Source organism: Pelobates fuscus, chromosome 4 (assembly GCF_036172605.1).
Source record: "Pelobates fuscus isolate aPelFus1 chromosome 4, aPelFus1.pri, whole genome shotgun sequence".
In the NCBI taxonomy this organism is placed as follows: Eukaryota; Metazoa; Chordata; class Amphibia; order Anura; family Pelobatidae; genus Pelobates; species Pelobates fuscus.
In genome coordinates this window covers 352,946,572-352,968,689 of record NC_086320.1, presented here as the reverse complement: position 1 = coordinate 352,968,689, position 22,118 = coordinate 352,946,572, and the positions used below count along the sequence as shown (strand labels likewise).

Below are 22,118 nucleotides of genomic sequence, written 5' to 3'. Positions count from 1 at the left end.
TTCTGTATACTCCATGCATGCGCTGTGGACCCCTATTTGTGTTCTGTATACCGCATACATGCTCTGCACACCCCTATACATGTTCTGTACACATCATACATGCTCTGCACACCCCTATACATGTTCTGCACACATCATACATGCTCTGCACACGCCTATGTTCTGTATACTCCATGCATGCTCTGTACACCCCTATACATGTTCTGTATACATCATACATGCTCTGCACACTCCTATACATGCTGTGCAGACTGTACACCTCCATAAATATGTTCTGTACACTTCCCTGTCAGTTGTCTGCATAGCTCTCTATACATCTTTCACATACAGTTCTGCACAGCTCTCTACATATGCTCTGCAGCCCCAGACAGCACAATATATACGCTGCCAATTCCCTGTATATACCTAGTACAATTGCTTAAAAATCCTCTGCACACCCTATATACATCCTGTGGACACCTCTCTACACAGGCTCAGAAGGCCCACTATAGATACTGTGTATACATCTCCATCTTCCCCATCACTCTTATACAGCTTTCAAAAAACCTATGGAGTGATTGACAGGTTGTACATTTAAAGGGGAGGCAGGAGGTGAGTGATTGACAGGAGGACAGTGTTGGAAGTGATTGACAGCAGAGCAGTGACAGAGGACATAGTTAGGCTGGCACTGGCAGGCAGTGTAAGTGAAGGGGGAAGTTTGTAAGAATAGATTGAGTGTAACATAGACTGACAGGCAATGCACGGTTAGTGGGCAGGGCAACGTTAGAGACTGGTATAATTGTCAATGAGTGTACACAGTTTGTTAGTAAGTCGTGTAATTGAAGCTTCATCACCTGGCATGGGACATAGCTACAGTATGCTTGTAAAGCGTGTGAATGAGACTGGTATGGCATGTCGTTGGGGGCACTGTATGTTAATAAGGTGAGTGAATGAGACTGGCATCTTCTGGCATTGGGGGCACATTAAGTAAGGTGTGTGAATGAGACTAACATTGGGGTCACAGTACGTAAGGTGTGTGAATAAGACTAACATTGAGGTCACAGTACGTAAGGTGTGAATGAGACTAACATTGGGGGCACAGTACGTAAGGTGTGTGAATGAGACTAACATTGGGGGTACAGTAAGTAAGGTGTGTGAATGAGACTAACATTGGGGGTACAGTAAGGTGTGTGAATGAGACTAACATTGGGGGTACAGTAAGTAAGGTGTGTGAATGAGACTAACATTGGGGGTACAGTAAGTAAGGTGTGTGAATGAGACTAACATTGGGGGTACAATAAGTAAGGTGTGTGAATGAGACTAACATTGGGGGTACAGTAAGTAAGGTGTGTGAATGAGACTAGCATTGGGGGTACAGTAAGTAAGGTGTGTGAATGAGACTAACATTGGGGGTACAGTAAGTAAGGTGTGTGAATGAGACTAACATTGGGGGTACAATAAGTAAGGTGTGTGAATGAGACTAACATTGGGGGCACAGTACGTAAGGTGTGTGAATGAGAGTGGCATAGCTTGGCATAGGGATAAAGTATGTTACTAAGGTGAGTAAATGAGACTGCATTCCTTGGCATGGGAGCACAGTATATAAATAAGATGTGTGAATGAATGAGACTGCGTTGCCTAGCATGTGGGGCATTATGTGTTCGTAAACTGTGCGATTAGGATTAGGATTAGGGAACACTTTGCTAAAAGCCTGTAAGGCATGGGGCACAGTGTCTTAGCAAGGTGTGTGAATTAGACTGGCATCACCTGGTATATAGTGCCAACAGAGAGAGTCCAACATAACAGAGTACAGGCTCATTCTGCCAATCTGTCCGTCATACATCCATCTGTCTCCTGGACCTTTACTCACAGCCTCTCCAGTCAGAGTGCACTCAGCGCCCACTCACTGCCCTCCTCCCTGTCAGACTGCATTCAGAGCCCACTCACTGCCCCTCACAACCCCCACTCAGTGTGCACTCATTGCCCACTCACTACTCCCCTCCCAGTCAGAATGCACTCAGAGCCCACTCACTGCCCCCCTCCCAGTCAGAATGCACTCAGAGCCCACTCACTGCCCCCCTTCCAGTCAGAATGCACTCAGAGCCCACTCACAGCCCCCCTCCCAGTCAGACTGCACTCAGAGCCCCACTCACAGCTCCTAGGTACAGAGAGCACTCAGAGCCCACTCACAGCTCCTAGGTACAGAGAGCACTCAGAGCCCACTTACAGCTCCTAGGTACAGAGAGCACTCAGCCCCCCAGTCAGTGGATGATTATATACAGAGACCGCATTATTATTTCTTAGTTAGTAAAACATCTCCCTAGTGCCCGGTTTGTGGGTCCCACCATGCAGGGTCCCTGCTCGGTGCCCGGGGTCCAGCCCTGCCCGCTCAGCCCGGGGAATGCTGTACCTGACTGAGCTCCCATTCCAGAGCCCTCCCCCCAGCCCCCCCGGCCGCCCCGCAGCCTGCATTCCGCACTCCCGCCATGTTCGCCGGCCGCGCCGCTCCGCTGGGAACATGGGCCGTATGTACTATGCAGATTGCGGGGCCCCAGCCCGGGCGGCTCCATATAACAGAGCGGAGACCGAGCGCTCAAAGCGGGAGCAGGCAGTGCGGGGAGCATGTACAGGGGGCTGGGGACTGGGAACAACCGGGACCTGGATTAACTCCTCATCCGGGACTGGACTGGGCTAAACCTGGCTGGACAGCACCAGGACTGGCTGCAATCTCCCAGCCACTATCTGCTTACTGAATCTGTATCACACTGGGAGAGGAGTCCCGATCAGACTACACACAGCAGGTCTGCTCTCTAATGTTTCTTTATTATTTTACTTATAACAGGCTATTTACTAATTAGCGATATCTTTGATCGTGATTTAACGAATACTGCAGTTCAATCGCCCTTTTAGAACCATTGGAGTTTTTTTTTTTCATCCTAAAATCTCCATCAAGTACGTAAACAGCAAAGATCATCTCTTACATTGATGTAGAGTTAACTTGCTTTATAATGACTTGCATTTATTTTTTTATTTGACTGTAATTTTTATTTTTGGATTATTTTTCCCAGCCTTGTATAATTTGTTAATTCACTGTAGTACGTCATATTTATAGAGAATGTCTGGCATAGTAACTGGCTGCATTAGCATGATGGGAGTAGGACTGTCTCGGTCCCTGAATATATAATTACATAGGGATGTAGGGATTTAACTCCAAAGTGTGTAGTTATCTGTGACAACGTTCCATTGCTGGAGCAACGTTCTATTGGTTTCCATGGTGACTGCGTCACGTTTAGAACTTTGCTGTAGACCTGGTCTTTATTCCTACAACCGCATAATAATAATAATATAGACAAAAAATGTCTGACCTAGACTTGCCCTTTACATATGGTCCTCTTATAAAATAGCATTATAGTCATAGAATTGTTAATAAGAAATGTAGTGCATGTAGGTCTGGAGTAGACTAGACTGTGATTGACAGAATGAAGTGGAATCTGTAACAGGATATATACAAACATGTTTTATATCATGGATGGAGAATTCTCAATGAATTGTCTGTGTATATAAAACGCCTGAATACAGATCAGCTTCTGGGGAAGCTGGGATCTTACTGCTGCAGAGTGTGCAAGTCACTGGGGCACAGGTTTAGTCCAGCACTATTAAAAGATATTGAAAATGAAGAATCTCAGTACTTGCATGACATCTGAACAACACACACAGACACCTGAATGTTTTAACATCAGAACTTCACATGTTTAGCCTACTTGTGAGTTCCATTTAAATGACATCCCAAGCTGCAATAAATCTAAGCAAAGGAATTTAGTTCTGTGTGTGCTTTTTTATACATATTTAAATCTGGATGGGGATTTGAGTTAACTATTTGAGCACACAGAAAATTGTAACACACAGCAATCAACATGTGTGTGTGTGTGTTTGTGTGTATATATATATATATATATTTGATCTATCTTCAAAAGTGCAGGATGCTGTCTCGTGTTAAGTGTCAAGTTAAGGATTCTAGGAACATTTTGGAGAAATTATTTCTCAGATTTACAATGCCCGAGGTGGACATTTCTCAAGGTCCTACGAGAGAGTCGTAGATGCTGTGCAACGATTATTTTTGACTGTGTGCTTGTATATATATTTAGTGGTCTGGATTCTCTTACCAGAGAAAATGTTTATTCCTGTATTGCAGTTTTTAGATTGAAGCCTATGGGAAAATTGTTATTCACTAGACAGATCCCACTGTGTCCTGTTGTATGTCGTATGTGTGATTCCCCATAGTGTTAGAGTAGGAACTACAAACAGGTAATTTATTAGCAGTGGTGTAAAAGATGTACAAGTACTCCATGTCACTGTATGTGTATTTGTATTTCTGTTAGAGCAGCTGGTGTACTTGGTGCTTTACAGTGGCTGTTATTGTAATATAGGGTGCTAGAGTCCAGGGAATGCAGACAGCTGGGTCATATATTATGTGGAGCAGACAAATCAAGTCTGAATTACATCCCAGCAAATATTTATAGTGAACACCCTTTAGTGTAGCTCCCCTTCTATCTAAACATAGTAAACCACAGTGAGATCCGGGGCTGACGTTGTAGCAGGTTGTTGATGGTAGTTGATGAAGGAGGGTCACTGTAATCCGTCAATGCTTGTTTTACTGAAAATAGTGTTATGCTCTTCCCAGGCGGTGGAGTGATCAAAGACATCGCAGGCTCCTTGTCTCATCTGGAGTGAAAAAAAGTTATGGCTTAACCATGCTCCTTCTAAAAGCAGTGGGGAGTACATGAGCAACTAAATCAAGACAGAGCTTTGTAACTTACAGACTGTGAACCAGTGACCTGTAAACAGGACCCAATAACGCACAGACTGTGACCTACAAACAGAACCTACTAACATACAGAGTGTGACCCACAAACAGGACCCAATAACGTACAGACTGTGACTTACAGACAGCACCTACTAACATACAGAGTGTGACCTACAAACAGGACCCAATAACGTGCAGAGTGTGACCCACAGGCAGGACCCAATAACGCACAGACTGTGACCTACAGACAGCACCTACTAACATACAGAGTGTGACCTACAGACTGAACACAATAATGTGCAAACTGTGACTTATAGATAGGACCCAATAACGTACAAACTGTGACCTACAGACAGGACCCAATAACGTATAGACTGTGACCTACAGACAGGACTCAATAACTTACAGACTCTGACCTACAGACAGGACCCAATAACTTACAGACTCTGACCTACAGACAGGACCCAATAACATACAGACTCTGACCTACAGACAGGACCCAATAACGTACAGAGTGTGACCTACAGACAGGACCCAATAACGTACAGAGTGTGACCTACAGACAGGACCCAATAACTTAGTCTCTGACCTACAGACATGACCCAATAACGTGCAAACTGTGATCTACAGACAGGACCCAATAACATATAGACTGTGACCTACAGACAGGACCCAATAACTTATAGACTGTGACCTACAGACAGGACCCAATAACGTACAGAGTGTGACCTACAGACAGGACCCAATAACGTACAGAGTGTGACCTACAGACAGGACCCAATAACGTACAGAGTGTGACCTACAGACAGGACCTAATAACGTACAGAGTGTGACCTACAGACAGGACCCAATAACTTACAAACTGTGACTTAAAGACATCACCTACTAACATACAGACTGTGACCTACAGATAGTACCCAATAACTTACAGACTGTGACCTACAGACAGGACCCAATAACTTACAGACTGTGACCTACAGACAGGACCCAATAACTTACAGACTGTGACCTACAGACAGGACCCAATAACTTACAGACTGTGACCTACAGACAGGACCCAATAACTTACAGACTGTGACCTACAGACAGGACCCAATAACTTACAGACTGTGACCTACAGACAGGACCCAATAACTTACAGACTGTGACCTACAGACAGAAGCATATGTTCTACAAACAGTGACACAGTGACTTACAGACTTAACGTAATGACCTACAGACAGGGACATAGTGAACAACCTACACATAGAATGAGAGTGTCATTGTGACTTAGAGATAGGTTCCTGGGATATACAGTTAGTAGCCATCATCCAGTAACTTAAATTCAGGCTGCAGACCCCCAATAATCAGACACTGGCTGGAATTCAGGACATGGCTCATTGTTTTAACTCGTTAATGGCATTTCCACAGGACTTAAGTGAGATCTAGGTATGAATCAGTCCTTTACAGTACTGCACCTGCCGAGTTAGAGTGCTAGCTTCTAGACTTCCTTAACTTTGTGAAAATCATTGCTGCTATGAGAACATGCTGCATATTTATTTATACATAGTTCATTTACCATCCTGTATGGCTAACAAAGAATAATACCATGTATCCCTCAAATAAAATAACTTAATACGGCTGCTGTTCTGACTAGCACAGTGACATATCAGGTGTATTTGTATGTGTAATTTTTGTACATACGGACATTCTTAGCATCATCCACAAAAAAGATACTGAATGAACATTCCAATCTGCAAGGATGGGAAAGAGTTAATTAGTACTTTCTATCTGCATCTTTATTCAGCTAACATAATTCTCTCTCTATACATATATAGCTATACATGCAATGGAAAGGTGACACATTGTATGTGTGATGATTGTGGAGCCCCATGGGTTAACATTTTATTTATTGATTAAATATTTATTTTACCCATGTTAGTTTTGCTCCATGTTCCCACATACCTGGTTTTTAATATCCCATTATATTCAATTAGTGTGGACAATGTACAACTGCACATCTTCCTAAATGTAGTTTTGTCTAGTGAGGGAATTACTTGTAAAAACTCTTAGAAACAACAGAACACAGAATGTGAATCGAGCGTTAATACAGCCTTTTAAAAAAAAATAAAAAAAAAATGATTCTACTGTTCAGCATTGTACCAAGCTGTCTCCATGCTATCCTTCTGCTGTCCAAAATATTGCACACTTATCTCATGTGGTCGCCTGCTGTCCCTCTGTGTTGAAAAAGTTCACCCAGTATTGTACGTAATTTAACTATTGTCATGTGCCAACCAATCAGAAGAGACTCCTAAAATCTCAAACAATCACTGTAAGCTGGAGTGCGTTCAGGAGAATCACCTGATTGGCCAGTGTAACAGGACTGTAATGAAGGTCTAAGTCCAATGTCAAAGGACCAGCACCAACACAGGGAAACTATCACCCCCTGTGAGAGCTGGGGGTCACTGGGGCCAAGTGAGTACTTATTTATTTATTTGTTTATAACGTATTGGTCTCCACTTTCATAAACTAACAGATTTCATATCTGATAAGATATTTTAAAAATCAAACCTGAATTTGAGTTTGGATGGAACATTGATGGTTTGTCGCTTTCTATTCTGAAGCATTCAGTTGTAAATTACAGGTAATGAAAGTTAGATTGTGATATTTATTTTACAAAGGACATATGTGTTTGGAAAGAGATCCCAGCAAGAATATATTTATATTATGTACTTTAATATATTATCAGGGTTCTTCATGAATTCTAAAAAATTGAGACTCTACCAAACTCTCTATACATGCTTACTATACACAGTGGGAATAGCAAAGGTCTAGAACATTATTGAAACCTAGAGAAATCGTAATGAAGAAGTTTGTATGTTGCTTGCATAGAGTGTAGCCTGCTTGCTGCATTACTGCTTACTTGTCCTATTTTGCTTTTTCTGATGTCTTTACATGCTGCGAGCACAGTGATGTATTCTCACTGTCCGTGCCAGCAAACTAACTATATCAAGCATGGTGTGGTTTATCTACTAAACAGCGTAATGTTATGAAGCGAAACCAAATTGCATAAATTACAGTGAAATATCCAAGCTATGGCTGACGCTGTTATGGGATTTCCTCACTACCAGCACTTTTTGCTGGAATTTTAAAATTCACTTTTTTTTTTTTAAAATCACTGCAATTTCATGAATAAACCCACGTATGTTTACAGCTGAAGGAACACAGGGTTTTGATTTTTGAAAGAAAACGAGAACTCTTTTTTCACTCCGTCAATACATGCTGACTGTAGAACATGTTTTAGAACTTTCATTTATCCTGGTTTCCCAAATCAACCAAAATGCAAACCATACCTTGTAATTGACATCCAAATGATTTACAGCTCGCCTGATTCATAATGCTAATATTAAACATGTCTTATTGTCTGTACTGTAAAATGGCACAGTATCTTCCTGCGTAATAATATCGCTATACCTGTACGTTAATTACACATCAGTTAGATTTGGCTTATGCTATTGATATTAATCATTTTGCAAGCAGTAAGTTGTGACCCTCTTTTTAATCTGTCAACGTTATTTTGTTTGTCAATTACTTGCTGTTATACATCCCTCCTGTAATGTTGGGTATGTTGGTACTATTTAGTATGATAATAATTACTTGAATGTATACAGTAGTCCTCCATTTTGAAAAATTATAAACCTGCTTTTTTAAATATTTTCAGACTGTGGTATATATTCACTAAGCAAAAATTTTAGGTGAATGGAAAATCTGACTAGAAAATGTAGACAAAAACCTTCCAACTTATATGTGGGCTGTTGTTACTTAAATTTTGCAATTTGCTTTTCCACTCAAAAATGCACCGTTTAGTATAGATACCCCACAGTTTCTATCATGTCATTTTTTTCCCCACTGCTCATGATAGACTTCAACTACTGTGCCGAAACTTTGAGGAAGAGGTGTCTTATACGTTTGGTTTATTTTAGACAGCATTTGTATGTCCTCTAGGCACGTTGTGTGTAGTGTCATTTATATTGTAATAATGGGAATATTACATTAGCTGGAAATGTCATTACAGGTTTAAATCTGCTACACTGTTACAGAGCCTTGCACTCTAATATTATTCCGTAATATTCCAACTTGTATTTTTCAGTTTTCAATCAGATTTAGCGCTAAGTATCTTGTGCAATTCATTATTTATCATATTTCTTATTCATACATCATTTCTTGTTCTGTATATTTGTAATTTTACATGTTAGCAAGACTTAAAACTGTGATATGGGTTAGTAGCAGTATACTAATAGACATGGTGTACAACTGTTCCTGTTTGAAAAATATGCCATATTTTAAGAGTTCATAGCATTTTTTGTAACGCTAATTGCAATATAAATCTTTTTTTTTTTTTATTATTTTAATAAGAAAGATTTACTGCTTATTAGGTTTCGCATTTCTCGGAACCAGACTCTTAATGATATTTCGACTGTACGAAACAGTTGTACATTTGTTTTTAAATAAAGTTCTGGGTTGTTAGTGTAATATTCTACTGAAGGACGCACAATAAAGCTTTATGTTTTAAATCCCTGTTTGTGATTTTCTTTCCAAAAAAATGTGAACTGACACTACAGGGATGAATTAAATGTATAAAAAGTTTTATTTTTAAATTTGGGCATAGCTTAATTTCTGCAGATATTTGACTAAGATGTTAAACACCACAATCGCCGTGTCTGGCTGGGATCCTAACATTTAATGTTAAATAAGGGAAATAACCCTATTAAATTGCACAGAACAAATTGCAGCATATTTTATACCAATATTTTTTTTTTTCGTTTTTCGTGAATGTTTTCTGTACTTGGCAGAATGCTGTGTCCCCTCTTCGTTGTGAAGATAGCCTGTGATATAAAGGGAACATGTTTAACTACATCATAAATTTTGACGCAATCCTTTTTTTTAAATCCATAATACCGCTTCAATATTTATTTGAATCCATTGACTCAAAGTATTATGGACACATTTTACCTATTGTTTGACTGTGATACATTATACTATAAAACCGTTGCACTTGACAACACCATACCCTCAAAAATCAAGCCAAAATGTATTAGGCACAAAAAGAAAAAAGACAAAACAGGGGGAAAAAGTCAAGCTGAACTTCCTAACGCGTTTCGGACCTCCAGGTCCTATGCTTTTGAGTGCTTATTGTGGCGCTCATTTTTAATTATATGCCCAGATTTCTCTAGGATATGAAGCTCTTGCGCCCCACATCTCTTTTCTCCCTTTAACTATAAAGTTTTTTTTTCATATATATATATATATATTATGCTGTATGTCAGTAGCAGCATATTTGATATCTGTAAAACAGGTTCATTATATTCTATTTTAACTCAATACACTTGACAACCCCTGCACTTGACATCTGTAAACCCATAAACACATTAAGAAATGGTATTAACCTATAGATCTAATTTCACACAGATGGCTCTGAATAAAGAACTTTATGCTATACTCTGCGTTATACTCTGTTAAAGCGTTAAATGAAGTGATGCAGTGAAAAACATGTCAGTTGAAGAATAAAATTCTATCCTTTTGAAAATGCCGGATCGGTTGTAGGCAGCTTATTCTATATTTCGTTTTGGGCTGCAGTGCAAATGTTTAATGAATCAAGCCCTGAATTATAATAAGTTGAAAACCAAATTGCAAAACGTATGATAAATTATTAAAGCAGTGACTATAGTTGAGCTGGAAAATTATCCCAAATCAGCTCTTTTTGCCACAATGTTGTATTTTTGTTTTATAATGTTCTATGTTTATATTTATAGAGTTTTTTTTTTTTTTTTTAAATTTTAATTTTTTTTTTAGCCAAAATTTTGTTTTGGGTAAATTTTCTACCCGGTTTAAAGAAATATATGGCTTGTTCTACAATTTGAGTTTAGTGGGATTCTCTTGTTAAGGCATGCACAAATTAAAGTAATACTTAACAGTCTAGACCTCTAACTCCTATGATGCTTTAACAACATTAACACTGGCAAAGCATCATTGTAGTTGTAGTTTATACAACATCTTGGGGCTGTGTTTAGGTCACCCCTGGTTTAGACACAACCAACATCCGCCTTGGCTGGAACTAAAAACCATTGACCAATGTCTTGACTGAGAGACATGAGAGTGGTAGATAAATGCTGGAGAGCAGCTGGTAGAGTACCTCACATCTAGACTTCTACATTAGAGATTTGTATACTATATTTGTATATTTTTTTCTTTAGATTTATTTAATGAGCATAACCTTTCACAATTGTTCTTAACAATAGGAACCAGTTCACGTGTGACACCATATCTGCATATTTTCTTGATGAACGAAAAGAGAGAAGTTACGAGTATTTCTGCGATGAACACTATCATGTTCAATAAGCTCAGTGGACAAGTCCTCTTTGAAGAAGACACCAATGACCGGAATCGAGGGATCCGACCCTATGTAACAGTGATGGAGAGTCCCAATCCTGATACAGTTCTACAAGATAGTGTCTCAATAAAAGACAATGCCAGCCTCAGACATCGGCGTCCAGGGTAAGAACATTGTCTTTTAGGAAATATTATTTTTTTCCGTTTGTTGCCAGGATTGCTGGTTACATAGTTTTCATTAGCTGGGTCGGATTTTTCATGAATGAGTCTACTTGCGTCCACTTGTGCACATTGCTGTTGTACATGCTGTGTGGTAGAAAGTTATGAGAGAACCTGTACTAGTCACTTAGAATTTGTATGAATACATACAGGCTGGACAAGACTTTATACAATTGTTGGGGCATAGCTTTCTGCTATGAAGTCAGGAACATATAACAGAAATAAACGAGTAGAATGATGGGGTACGGTAAACCCCATATTCTATGCAAATAACGTAGATGGCTATGTTTTTTTTTTTTGGAGCGTTCCTTTAATTAAATAAAACAAATAATGGACTATTATTTTTTTGTATAGGAAAAGCTAGATACATAATTGTTTTAAGAAACACATGTGTGTCCCAAAATCTGTATTACATAAAAAATAATAATAAAAATAAATGGTAGCAAAAATACCTATATACTTTCTAGTAACCATCAATACAACTACTCGGTCAACTTCAAATATTAACAAGTTAAGTAATCTTTAACAGTACACATTTAAGGGTAATCTCACAGTTCACCTAGTGACCTGAATTTGGCTGCATATTAAAATATCCAGTCTGTTTATCTAGATGGAGTCTAATGCTTTTGTTCCTGTACCTGCACCACAATCTTGAGCTATGAGAAGAAAAGTAGTTATGGTATGAGAGGTATTAAGCACTATTACACTCAATTGTCGTGAATTCAAAATTAATTTCAACTTAAAAAAACGATGTAGTGTAACTGGTAGAAGTCTGCAAGTCCAATATACTTCCAGTTCACCTTCTTTAATCTTACAGTTCAACACTGTCATCAAATATTGTTTTGTGATTATCACAGAGCTGCTATAAAGCATAATTTGTTTCCCTTTATGGACTCTGTGGTCTACAAGGGAGTGGGCTGTCTCTGCAGGCCATGATAACAGAGACAGCTTATGGCACACCTTTGCTCTGACATATGTTGTCCTACGTCACACTGCTGGTAGTTTGTGATGTTTTATCACTTCCTCTGTGTACTGTGACTGACAGATTTCTGCATCTCTGTGTATGTACCTGATTAACTAGTTACGTATGTATTCACATGGGCATGAATTATTGGCTAATTATTTGTGGATATATTTATAAGTTGAATCGTTTTATGTCTATTTGAGTGGCAAAATTTTACCTTTGTCCTGTTGGACACGTTGTTCCAATAAACTCTAAGGGTATTTTTCAAGGCCTTGTGTGTAAATCTTTTCAAGTACATTACATGAGTAGTTTTGCACATTACCATGCCACAACGTCACATCCATAGTCTGGGCACATGTCCACCTTTGTTCTCTCCTACTCTACGAAACCCTACCTCTATACCCTTTTATTCTAAGAAGATCCAACCCAGTAATGTTCTCCAGATAAGTTTTATATCAATGACTGGTTGTATGCCATGATGTTTGCATGAGTTTTACATGCTGTTAATTAATAATTGTTACGATTTGATTGGTAATTAATGAGACACTCATAGACTGCCCCTTAGTAGAATTCCTCAAAACCTTTGTCTTGTCTAATAAACATTGAACAATCTTTGCATTGACTCAGTTGTATGGTCTAATCATTGACTGTTCCACTAGTACTTGTGCGGCCTCGGTCTGGATAGGACTATAAGGTCATGGCAGGTAATTGTGGTGATCACCAATGACATTACAGGAGTATGTTCCAATAATCTTATTTGGTGAATACAGTCCTTTTTATTGTGAAGACAATACTCGCTGTCATAATGTCGTCTACATTTTCTTACTCTGGGGCCCCCAGTTAAATGTACCCTCAACTGTTCCCTGTGTATCAAACGTTTTAATTTTGGCCATGAGGCTAAGGTTGATTACAATTCCATAACTAAATGTAGTTAATTTACTACTCATTTACTTTTTTATTTTGATTTTTTTTTATAAATACTGCTTTTTCAAGACTGGTGGGTTTTTTTTTGTGTTTTTTTTTTTTAAGAGTTCGTTTTTCTTTTTATTTATTTGTTTTACTTACCATAACCTGTTTATGTTTGTTATTTAATATTTTTTGGAAATACCTTGAAACCTGCCACTCTCTGATTTTCCGGAACACTCTTCCAGGTCCTTTGGAAAGTTCCTATTTGTTATGATTTATAAAGAGCTCACAGTAGCAAACCTAAAAAAAATAATGATAGATTAATCACAAAAAAAAGAAATATTCTGTCTCACTAAATGGCCAACTCTCTTTATTTGCAATTCTCTTCCAGCCATTTTCTTGGCCAATTGTATAGTTTGTGAGACATTGATAAATGGCATTGCTCCCTTTTGTAGCTCAGATGTAATATTCTGCCCATTTCCTAAGAATCTGTTGACACAAATACACACATAAAATATAATGGAAACAAAACGTCAGTTGATTTGCTATGGACAGCTCCAGATATATGATCTTGCACTTTCTAGAATAAATATGCTAGATTTGCTGATTTGTGCCTTTTTATGGCATTTAAAGACATGAATTCAATAAACACAAGAATAATTTTTCATGTCGATATGCTTTCTATTGGGGAAAAAAAAGGGACAAAACAGATATTTCAGAATATAATTTGTGCTCATAGCTCCTGAATAACAGACCATCGGACCTTACGCTTAGCATATGTGCTGATTGGCTTACCAAAATAACCCAGGCTATATTGTGCCGTCTAATAGTGCTGTCATAGTCTTCTATTCAATTTCTTGACCCCTTGTTTGCATTCTTCATAATGTTACCTCCACCTTTGAAAGGTGACCACATAAAACCAGCCATTCGAAGAAAAGTTGAAAGGAACATGATAGTATTTATGGTGCGGGGAGGGGGGGGGGGGGGGGGGGGACTGATGTTCCTGCTTAGTACTAGAGTCTTTAGTCAGAATAGTAATAAAGATTACTGGAACCATGCTGGCTGAGAATTAATTTGGTTGATGGAGAATCTTCAATTTTCGATCAAATGGTTACAATTAACTGTAGTGGTTATGTTGCTTGAGCATGCCTTTAAGTCACATCATTTTGGGTGCCATTGATCTTCTAATGTACAATTATCACCAATAAGGCAAATGTTTTTAAACTGCTAGAAGCATGCAACTTTTCAACCTCGATGTAATATTTTTGGATTATCTTTTCATATGATTAAATATTTTGAAAACTATTTTAAAAGAATTTTCCAATATATTAATGAGCTATATATATATTATATTATTCAGAATGGTGTGTGTATATATATATATACCATTCTGAATCTCAGATGAACAATATTGCATAGTTCACTGTTGGTCAATGGATATAACCTTTGCATTGGCATAAAAGGCTGTTTTTAAGGCAGCTTATCATGGCCAATGGAACAATCAGGAATGTTGGTTGGGAAGATTAATAAGTCATAGCTGTCTATGGTCATTATCATGCTCAGCCGGTCATTCTGCAAGAATTGTAAGATATATATATATAAATAGATAATAGATATAACACATATAATATCAAATCACAGTTCTGCAGATTCAAATCCTCATAATAAAACGATTAGTAATAAAATGCGTGTTTTCTTCCAATAAAATATCAATAGCAGCTGACATCGTAGGGATCTCCCTGCTTTTGTAGTGTGAGATTCCTAACATTCAGATGAAATTGGCCTTCAAAGCATTCCTGGATCTCGTGCTGATCTACAGTGACACCTACTGGAGTCCCCTTAGTATTCGAATGATTAGTGCGTGTGGCAGTAGTCTGAATGCACATTTCTTTATCTGTCAAACACACACTCAGTATGTGCCTACCAGGGATTTAGGATTACATTCCAATCATCATTTTTATGAACATTGATCGATGGATAAAACAAACATTTTTTAAAAAAATGCCCTTTTCTGTTTCAGAATCTGATATTTTTGCCAGGTATATTTTTGTAAGAATCTTGGTCTAGTTTTCTGAAATGGTCATTATGATTTTCTCTGATTTTTTTGTTTTTTTTTATATACTTTAGATTTTTACTTCTTCTTCTAAGGGTTATTGTTTATCAAGGAAACCTGCGATAATATGCTAAACTTTACGTGATTGCCATATATAATCTTTAACATTGCTCTTGTGTGGTAGAACATTAACACTTTGTACTAGAAGTGCTGTAATAAAATATGATGCATCGATTACAAACTGCCTAAAGATTTGTGATAGTAATAATCAAATTTACTTGGAGAAATAGGAGATGTAAAAACTATAAGTTGTTCAGGAAACCTATCTTATGTAGTTTGGTAACTCCTGTTTTTGAGCTGAAGTCTGTTACAAAATGGGTTTACTGTTATAACTCAGTGTGCTATAAACCACATGTCGTCTTTGTTTATTGTGCTATAAATTATATGTTGTCTTTGTTTATTTGATAGGTTGTAGCACAGTGTTTGCTAAGTAAAAATATCACCTAGTAATGCCAAAATAAAATATTTTTTAAAGAAAGTTAATTTTGTTTTCATATTGTTATCTCTTCATTTTGTTAACTTCTCCTTCTAAGAATATTATGAATAATTAGTCTATTTATATAGGTCTACAAGAAACACATGAAAAATGTACATAGTTTGTGGTTTCTAGACATTTTTGAACTATGATAAATAAGCTAAAATAATATATTGTAGACATGACAGTATCTGTGTGCCACCAAAAGATTAATTTATCCATATTTTAGATATTTTTTTTTACATTCTTTATCATATTTTAGATATTTATAATATTTATTTATATACCATACATAATCATCAGCAATATCTATATATTCTATTTAACATATTAATCGCAACATATTATATCCACTTATTGATATTCTGTATCTGATATTCACCTCTATATACTCAATATTCTGCATAAATACATTCAGCCCTGTGGTTAGATATTTAGTGATCTGTGTTCTACACCAGATATTCATGCATATTGATATTGCATGGAAGATATTCACCTATATATATATTCTACATTATACAAGGCTCGAAAATATATACACGCCACATAGTTATTGGCGAGTAAAAATTTAGCCCTGGTGAGTACACTATGGCTTGCGATGGCAAGCAAATTTCAAGGCCTGGCTAGTAGCACACAACTTTAAATTATAAGCCCTGAGTATATTAATCTCTATTATAATGCTCTGTATGTGACTGCTATTATATTAGTGCCGTTTACATGCTTAGTTCCCATTACCTATAGTCACTAGAATAATAACATTGATAATGCTGCGGTCATTGTCGTTATGTCTACAAAAAAAAAAAAATATATATATATATAAACTACATTTATGCATTCCTTAATATTGTTACCTTATTATCCTACTATCCTGGAACTCTAACTGGCCAATCGAACAGCTCTCACCTTGTGGCCTATCTTTAGCTAAAACCTGTGTTTATCCAACCAAGCCTCACTAACCACTAAGAGTCCAGTTTATATTGCTACCCCTCCTTGATCATAATTAGGAAATCCCTAAATCCTGGCATGGTTGATGGTCTTTGAGGGCTGGTCTGAAACTAGTGGCTTAATCTGCCAGTAATAAGACACAGACCTAAATGAGATTATTGTACTCTGTATTAAGAGACCAGAAGCCAGGATTCTCTTAGAAGTAGGAATAGACTTATGGTCAGCTGGGCATGTACCAGTGAGATTTTTTTTTTTTTTTTTTTTTTATCGCTTTGCTTTTACCCCTTAAGGGTTAGGAGTAGAGAATACATACATGTAAAGTCATTTGATCAGTACAATAATAAATATTTAAATGTACCACATACCTGCTGATTCACAAGTGTCATTGCCATTCTGCAGGTTTATGTTTTTTTTTTTTTTTAAATTCTTTATTTTTGATACGGTTGAACACCACATGTACAATACACATCGATACAAATAACGCCACCTGAACATATGCAGGAGTCAATAGAAACATAAGGCACATCATATAAGGTACATTATAAGTCTCTTGAAGCTTCGTCGATGTCATCGGCGGGTTGGTATCGAGGATTGAGGTTTATGTTTTTTAATCCTTAGTTTTTTTTGTCCTTTTGTTTCATTTTTTTTAGATGTGCCTTAGTATTTTTTTTTTTTATATAGATAAGAAAAGGCATGGGGTACTTTTTCTGATGTAGAACATGTTCTTTAAGCGGAGCCTCCACAAGGTGTTTCAGTTTCAGACCCACAATCCATCAGTCAAAAGACCCAGTGCAGGGCAGGAAACACAATAAATATAAATAAAAACAGTTGGGAAATATAATCCATTAAGATACAAGGGATATAAGTAGAGGAAAGGTATAAGAAAAATCAATAACCATGCTGCTTTAATCTGATGGGCGGAATTTGGGTCTTTCATAGATGAGGCTATGATTAGTTAGTGATGGCTACATCCAGTGGACCATCAGACATTATGTTACGGGCCCTCTACGCCTACTGAAAAACAACCACACAAAACTCATGTTGTGCTTTACTTTCCTCATTCAAAAAAAATGCTCTTCTTCCCTTGTCTGTGTGCTTCTGAGAGATGCTCAGCAATGCCATGTATCTCACGTTAGTGACAAGACTTTTATCATTTATTCATCTAAAATCTTCTACTGTGCAAGGCTGTTTAGAATTATTCACTTACTTTAAGGAATATATATATATATTTATATATATATATATATATATTTAAAATAAATTTTAATATACATTAGTAATCACATATAATAATATTAAATAATTAAGAATGTTTACATTGTTTTGGAGAGAATACATTTATTGTCATTTTATTCTTGCTTTCAAGTAGGTGGTTAATATAAATCTTGATCAGTTTTAGCTTATGCTTTATGCTTTGAACCGATAGATTTTACAAGTGTTTCGACCATATTCATATGTCCATGCATGTGTAAAGGTGAGTGTGTAAGTGTATGTATGATGTTATTGTGTGTAACGATGTAGGTATAATTGCGCAACTGTGTTTATAAATACATATACTGGTTGTATGTGTATACGAATATTTCTCATGTTCTAAGTGACAGCGTCATTTTACGTCTCTGCCTTTTTGTATGCAGATTTTTTTTAGTTAATTCACAATGAGATACATCTAATAAACATTATGCAAGAAAAAGTATTTTTCCCCACCAGCTGCCGAGAATGATGGCTGCCGGAAAATGTTTTAAAATAGTCATAGCTTGGGGGCGGAGCCAAGCAGCCAGCCTGAGCGGACGTGCCGAGTCCCAGCTCCTGACCCAAATCGATTTGTTTTGGTGAAAACCCCAAAAACTAGGCACGTCTGTCTCCTGGTTAGACATTAACAAGTAGGGGAACACCCGGGCGACCAGCCTGATGCTACACATCAGCGGATCAACAACCGGGTGACACGATCAAGCCACTGAGGCCTACGGGAGCTCGAGGCGGGAGGGGACGGCCGCTCCTCCTGTTCACAGCCCCAAAAAGGACTCTAAAGCAAGATCGCATCCTACCCCCCCCCCCCCCGGACCGGTGGGGGTCATCCCGGTCCACAGCAAGCGTCTGGAGCACTCAGCTGAACCCCAGTCCTGTACGCTGAGAAACAACCCCGGAAAGCTTCTACCTCGTGGCGAACACAATATGGCGGCTACCTACTTACTTGAAACACAGAGCCTGAGACCAAGCCAAGAGCACCATTCTTGCACTACCGCTGACTCCCTGCATCGCTTGGATCAAATATTCCTGAGTTTCTGGGAAAATCTGCGGAAGCGGACTCAGATGGAGCAGACAGTATGCCAAGAGCTCCCAGTAAAAGGAGTGCGTGACCGCGAGCAACGCAAATCAAAGGGGCTACCCCCGGGCACAGCACCTACATACTCAGTCACTGTCACACTAAAGGGCCCTCCCGGGCTGATGGCCACGAGGGTCCAAACCCAGAGGCATTACCCACACAAACGGAGGGGCAAGCGCCACAAGCGGCGGCAGACCATCAGACCCCCTGGAACCTCCACACGAGGACGAAACCCGGACTATTGTAGCAACCGAGGTTGTGGCACAGAAATGCCGGCCAACATAACAGCCTGGGGCAAGAGGGACGCCCCCACTCGCACTTACACCGCGGCAGTACCCAGAGGCACTCAGACGGGCTCAAGCGGCATCGGACGGCAGGGGCAGAAGCGACTTTCCAACCTTGTGTCCCTGGAGCAAGACCACCGCGCTATCCCGACATGCAGAGTAGGCTGAGGACCCTTACCATCATTTTCGCCTGGACTGGCATGGAGCTTGAGAGTCTGCTGGGACCTGGTGAACCTACTTGTAGCATGTACTTCAACATAGCAATGCAAAGCCTTAGATTCAAACTATAACAGTGTCACTGCTACTACCCAGGCATTATAACCACAGGGACACTAGAAAAATCTTGGAAATAGTAGTGTTTTGCATATACAAGACGTCTGCCCAGCATGATATATAACCCACTGTTTGCCCTTACTTATCACTCTATTTACCCTATGGCTCATAAATGTAAAAGTGTTGCGGTATTAGACAACACTGAATCCCTGAACCCAGTAGATTTCTCACTCCGCATATATATGCACCACATCTAATCTATGTTTAAGCCTGATAGTCTATATATATATATATATATATATATATAATGTTTATTACCTAGCATACAGGTTAGAATAGAACCTAATGTAATACCGGTTTATATCTTGACAGGTTAACCTTGCTAATTATTGCACTCAACACATCTACTTACCTAACCTGTGATCCACTAGTATACTCATGATAAAACATACAATGGTGCATATGTAGCATAGGCGACCTAGCAATGTTAAGCATCCAGCTTCTATATTTTATTTTCATTCACTTTATTTTCATTCACTCAATCCTAATCGGTCAAATCAACTGTTTAGTTAAGCATGTTAAATATAACAATTGTGCAAATCTTCATGCCACTGTTTCACTTGTATGAAACTTGAAATACGCTGTTGTGGCGCTCGTTGAAATACTGTGATCAACTGCACTACTAAAATAAAGAATTAAAAAAAAAAAAAAAAAAAAAAAATAGTCATAGCTCACTGAAGAACAGTCTCTTTAAGTATTGGAGAAGCACATAAAATCAATAATATGGCAGCACATAGAATTTAAATGAGACACAACAGTGTGGTGCAGTGGTTATGGTGCCTAGAGTGCCCCTTTAATGTATTTTGCCCCATGCGTTTTTACTCATTTTTATTATCCTGCTGTCCTTTGCTCTGATATAACCAGCTGTTTAGTGGTTTGTATGCAGCACATAATACTGTGCTTCTCAATTCCAATCTATTAATTCCACTAAAGTTAAATTTAGTGTATACAAGGGCTACACACACACACACACACACACACACACACACACACACACACACGTGATTACCTTATTCAGCACCCAATTAACTCTTGCCCTGCCAGTGCGCCTAATCAAATGAATTCCAAATGTATGATTGTGATGAAGTGTCAGTTTGCCTTGATTGATACTGTTGGGTTGAAAATGGCAGTGAAAAATCCAGGCAGCTTTTCTTTACCCCTTTTCGAAATTGTGTGGTTTTCTGTGCAAACCTTTTTTTTTTTCTTTTTTTTTTTCATAATCACTGTTTTAACTGGACCCAATTATAACGAAATGAGGTGTGTGACAGCCTGTCATATCTACATAAATTATCAGACTTCAGCCAAAACCTTAATGTATTAAATTGGGTCAGTCAGACTGTTGAAATCATAATTTGTAAAACATCTGGGAGAGTGAAAATACCATTGTTCATCAATTACAAATGCAGAAATGGACAGATAACAGATTTAATAGTGTGCAGTGCTGTTTAGACTTTACACAAGAATGTTTTCTGTCTATTTTTTATTTTTATTACTTTTTTCTTTTTTTTTTTAAATGGGGCACACCTTCCTAAGAAAAGAGGATTGTAAAATAAATTCCTAATGGGCTGGGGCATTCTACCATGGTTACACTAAAAATTCTGTAATCTAGAAAAAAATATATGTTTCACACTAAACATAAAAAAAAACAAAAAAAAAACTAACGAGTATCTGCCAGTACTGCCAATATTGACGTTTTGTAGGTGCCCTTTTCAAGGGCAAACATCCACTCTCTATTAAATAATGTCTGATTGTGCCATCTTGGATTAATTCAAGGGATTGTGGGAGATCCGTGTCTTTTATAGTAATGGTTGCATTGTGGGGATTTTATATAATACAGGGTGAAGCTGAGATTAAAATTTAAATCTCCATCTGTGTTGGCAACAGTGTGGATAGAGGGGTACACATACTCATATATGGTGGGAGTGTAGTCGAATAGTCCCCTTTTGGGAGAGAGTGCGGGCACTACTGACCAGAGTTTTTAACTGGCAATTTGACTTTTACCCGTGGGTGTTCCTCTTGTTTAGACCAGCGGAGGGGCTACCTGCACACTCCCAGAAACTTTTCAATAGCTTAATTTTGCATAGAACTTTGGCTGCAGGGTATATGACATATGACAGAAGTAAAGGCAAAATTCAAAGAGAATTATCTTATGGATTTGCTCACAGCTAAAATCCATTATGCAATGCAGGCATTTGAGAAGGTATGCGCTCCATGGGAAGACCTGGACGGTCCATAGCCTGTGGGGTTGCAAAGAAAGAGTGTTACCAGTCTCACAGTGGGAACCTTATTTTTATTCTTGTTTTTGGTTTTGTTTTTTCGTTTTTATTCTAGTTAAATATTCTTTTTAAGTTTGAGCTTTAGGGGAAGATACGCCTATAGGTATATGCTCCATTTGCTATGGAAT

General features: G+C 38.2%; 1 protein-coding gene across 1 annotated transcript in view; it reads left to right on the top strand.

Moving 5' to 3' along the window:
* The first annotated feature begins 2,604 nt into the window (after nt 1-2,604).
* The window catches only part of MKX (mohawk homeobox), a 112,949-nt gene continuing 93,435 nt past the window's right edge, over nt 2,605-22,118 (top strand). The window contains exons 1-2 of the mRNA XM_063452593.1: nt 2,605-2,780; nt 11,062-11,317. Coding sequence (XP_063308663.1) covers nt 11,103-11,317 — 215 coding nt within the window. The 5' untranslated portion in view covers nt 2,605-2,780; nt 11,062-11,102. The remainder of the gene's footprint in view (nt 2,781-11,061; nt 11,318-22,118) is intronic.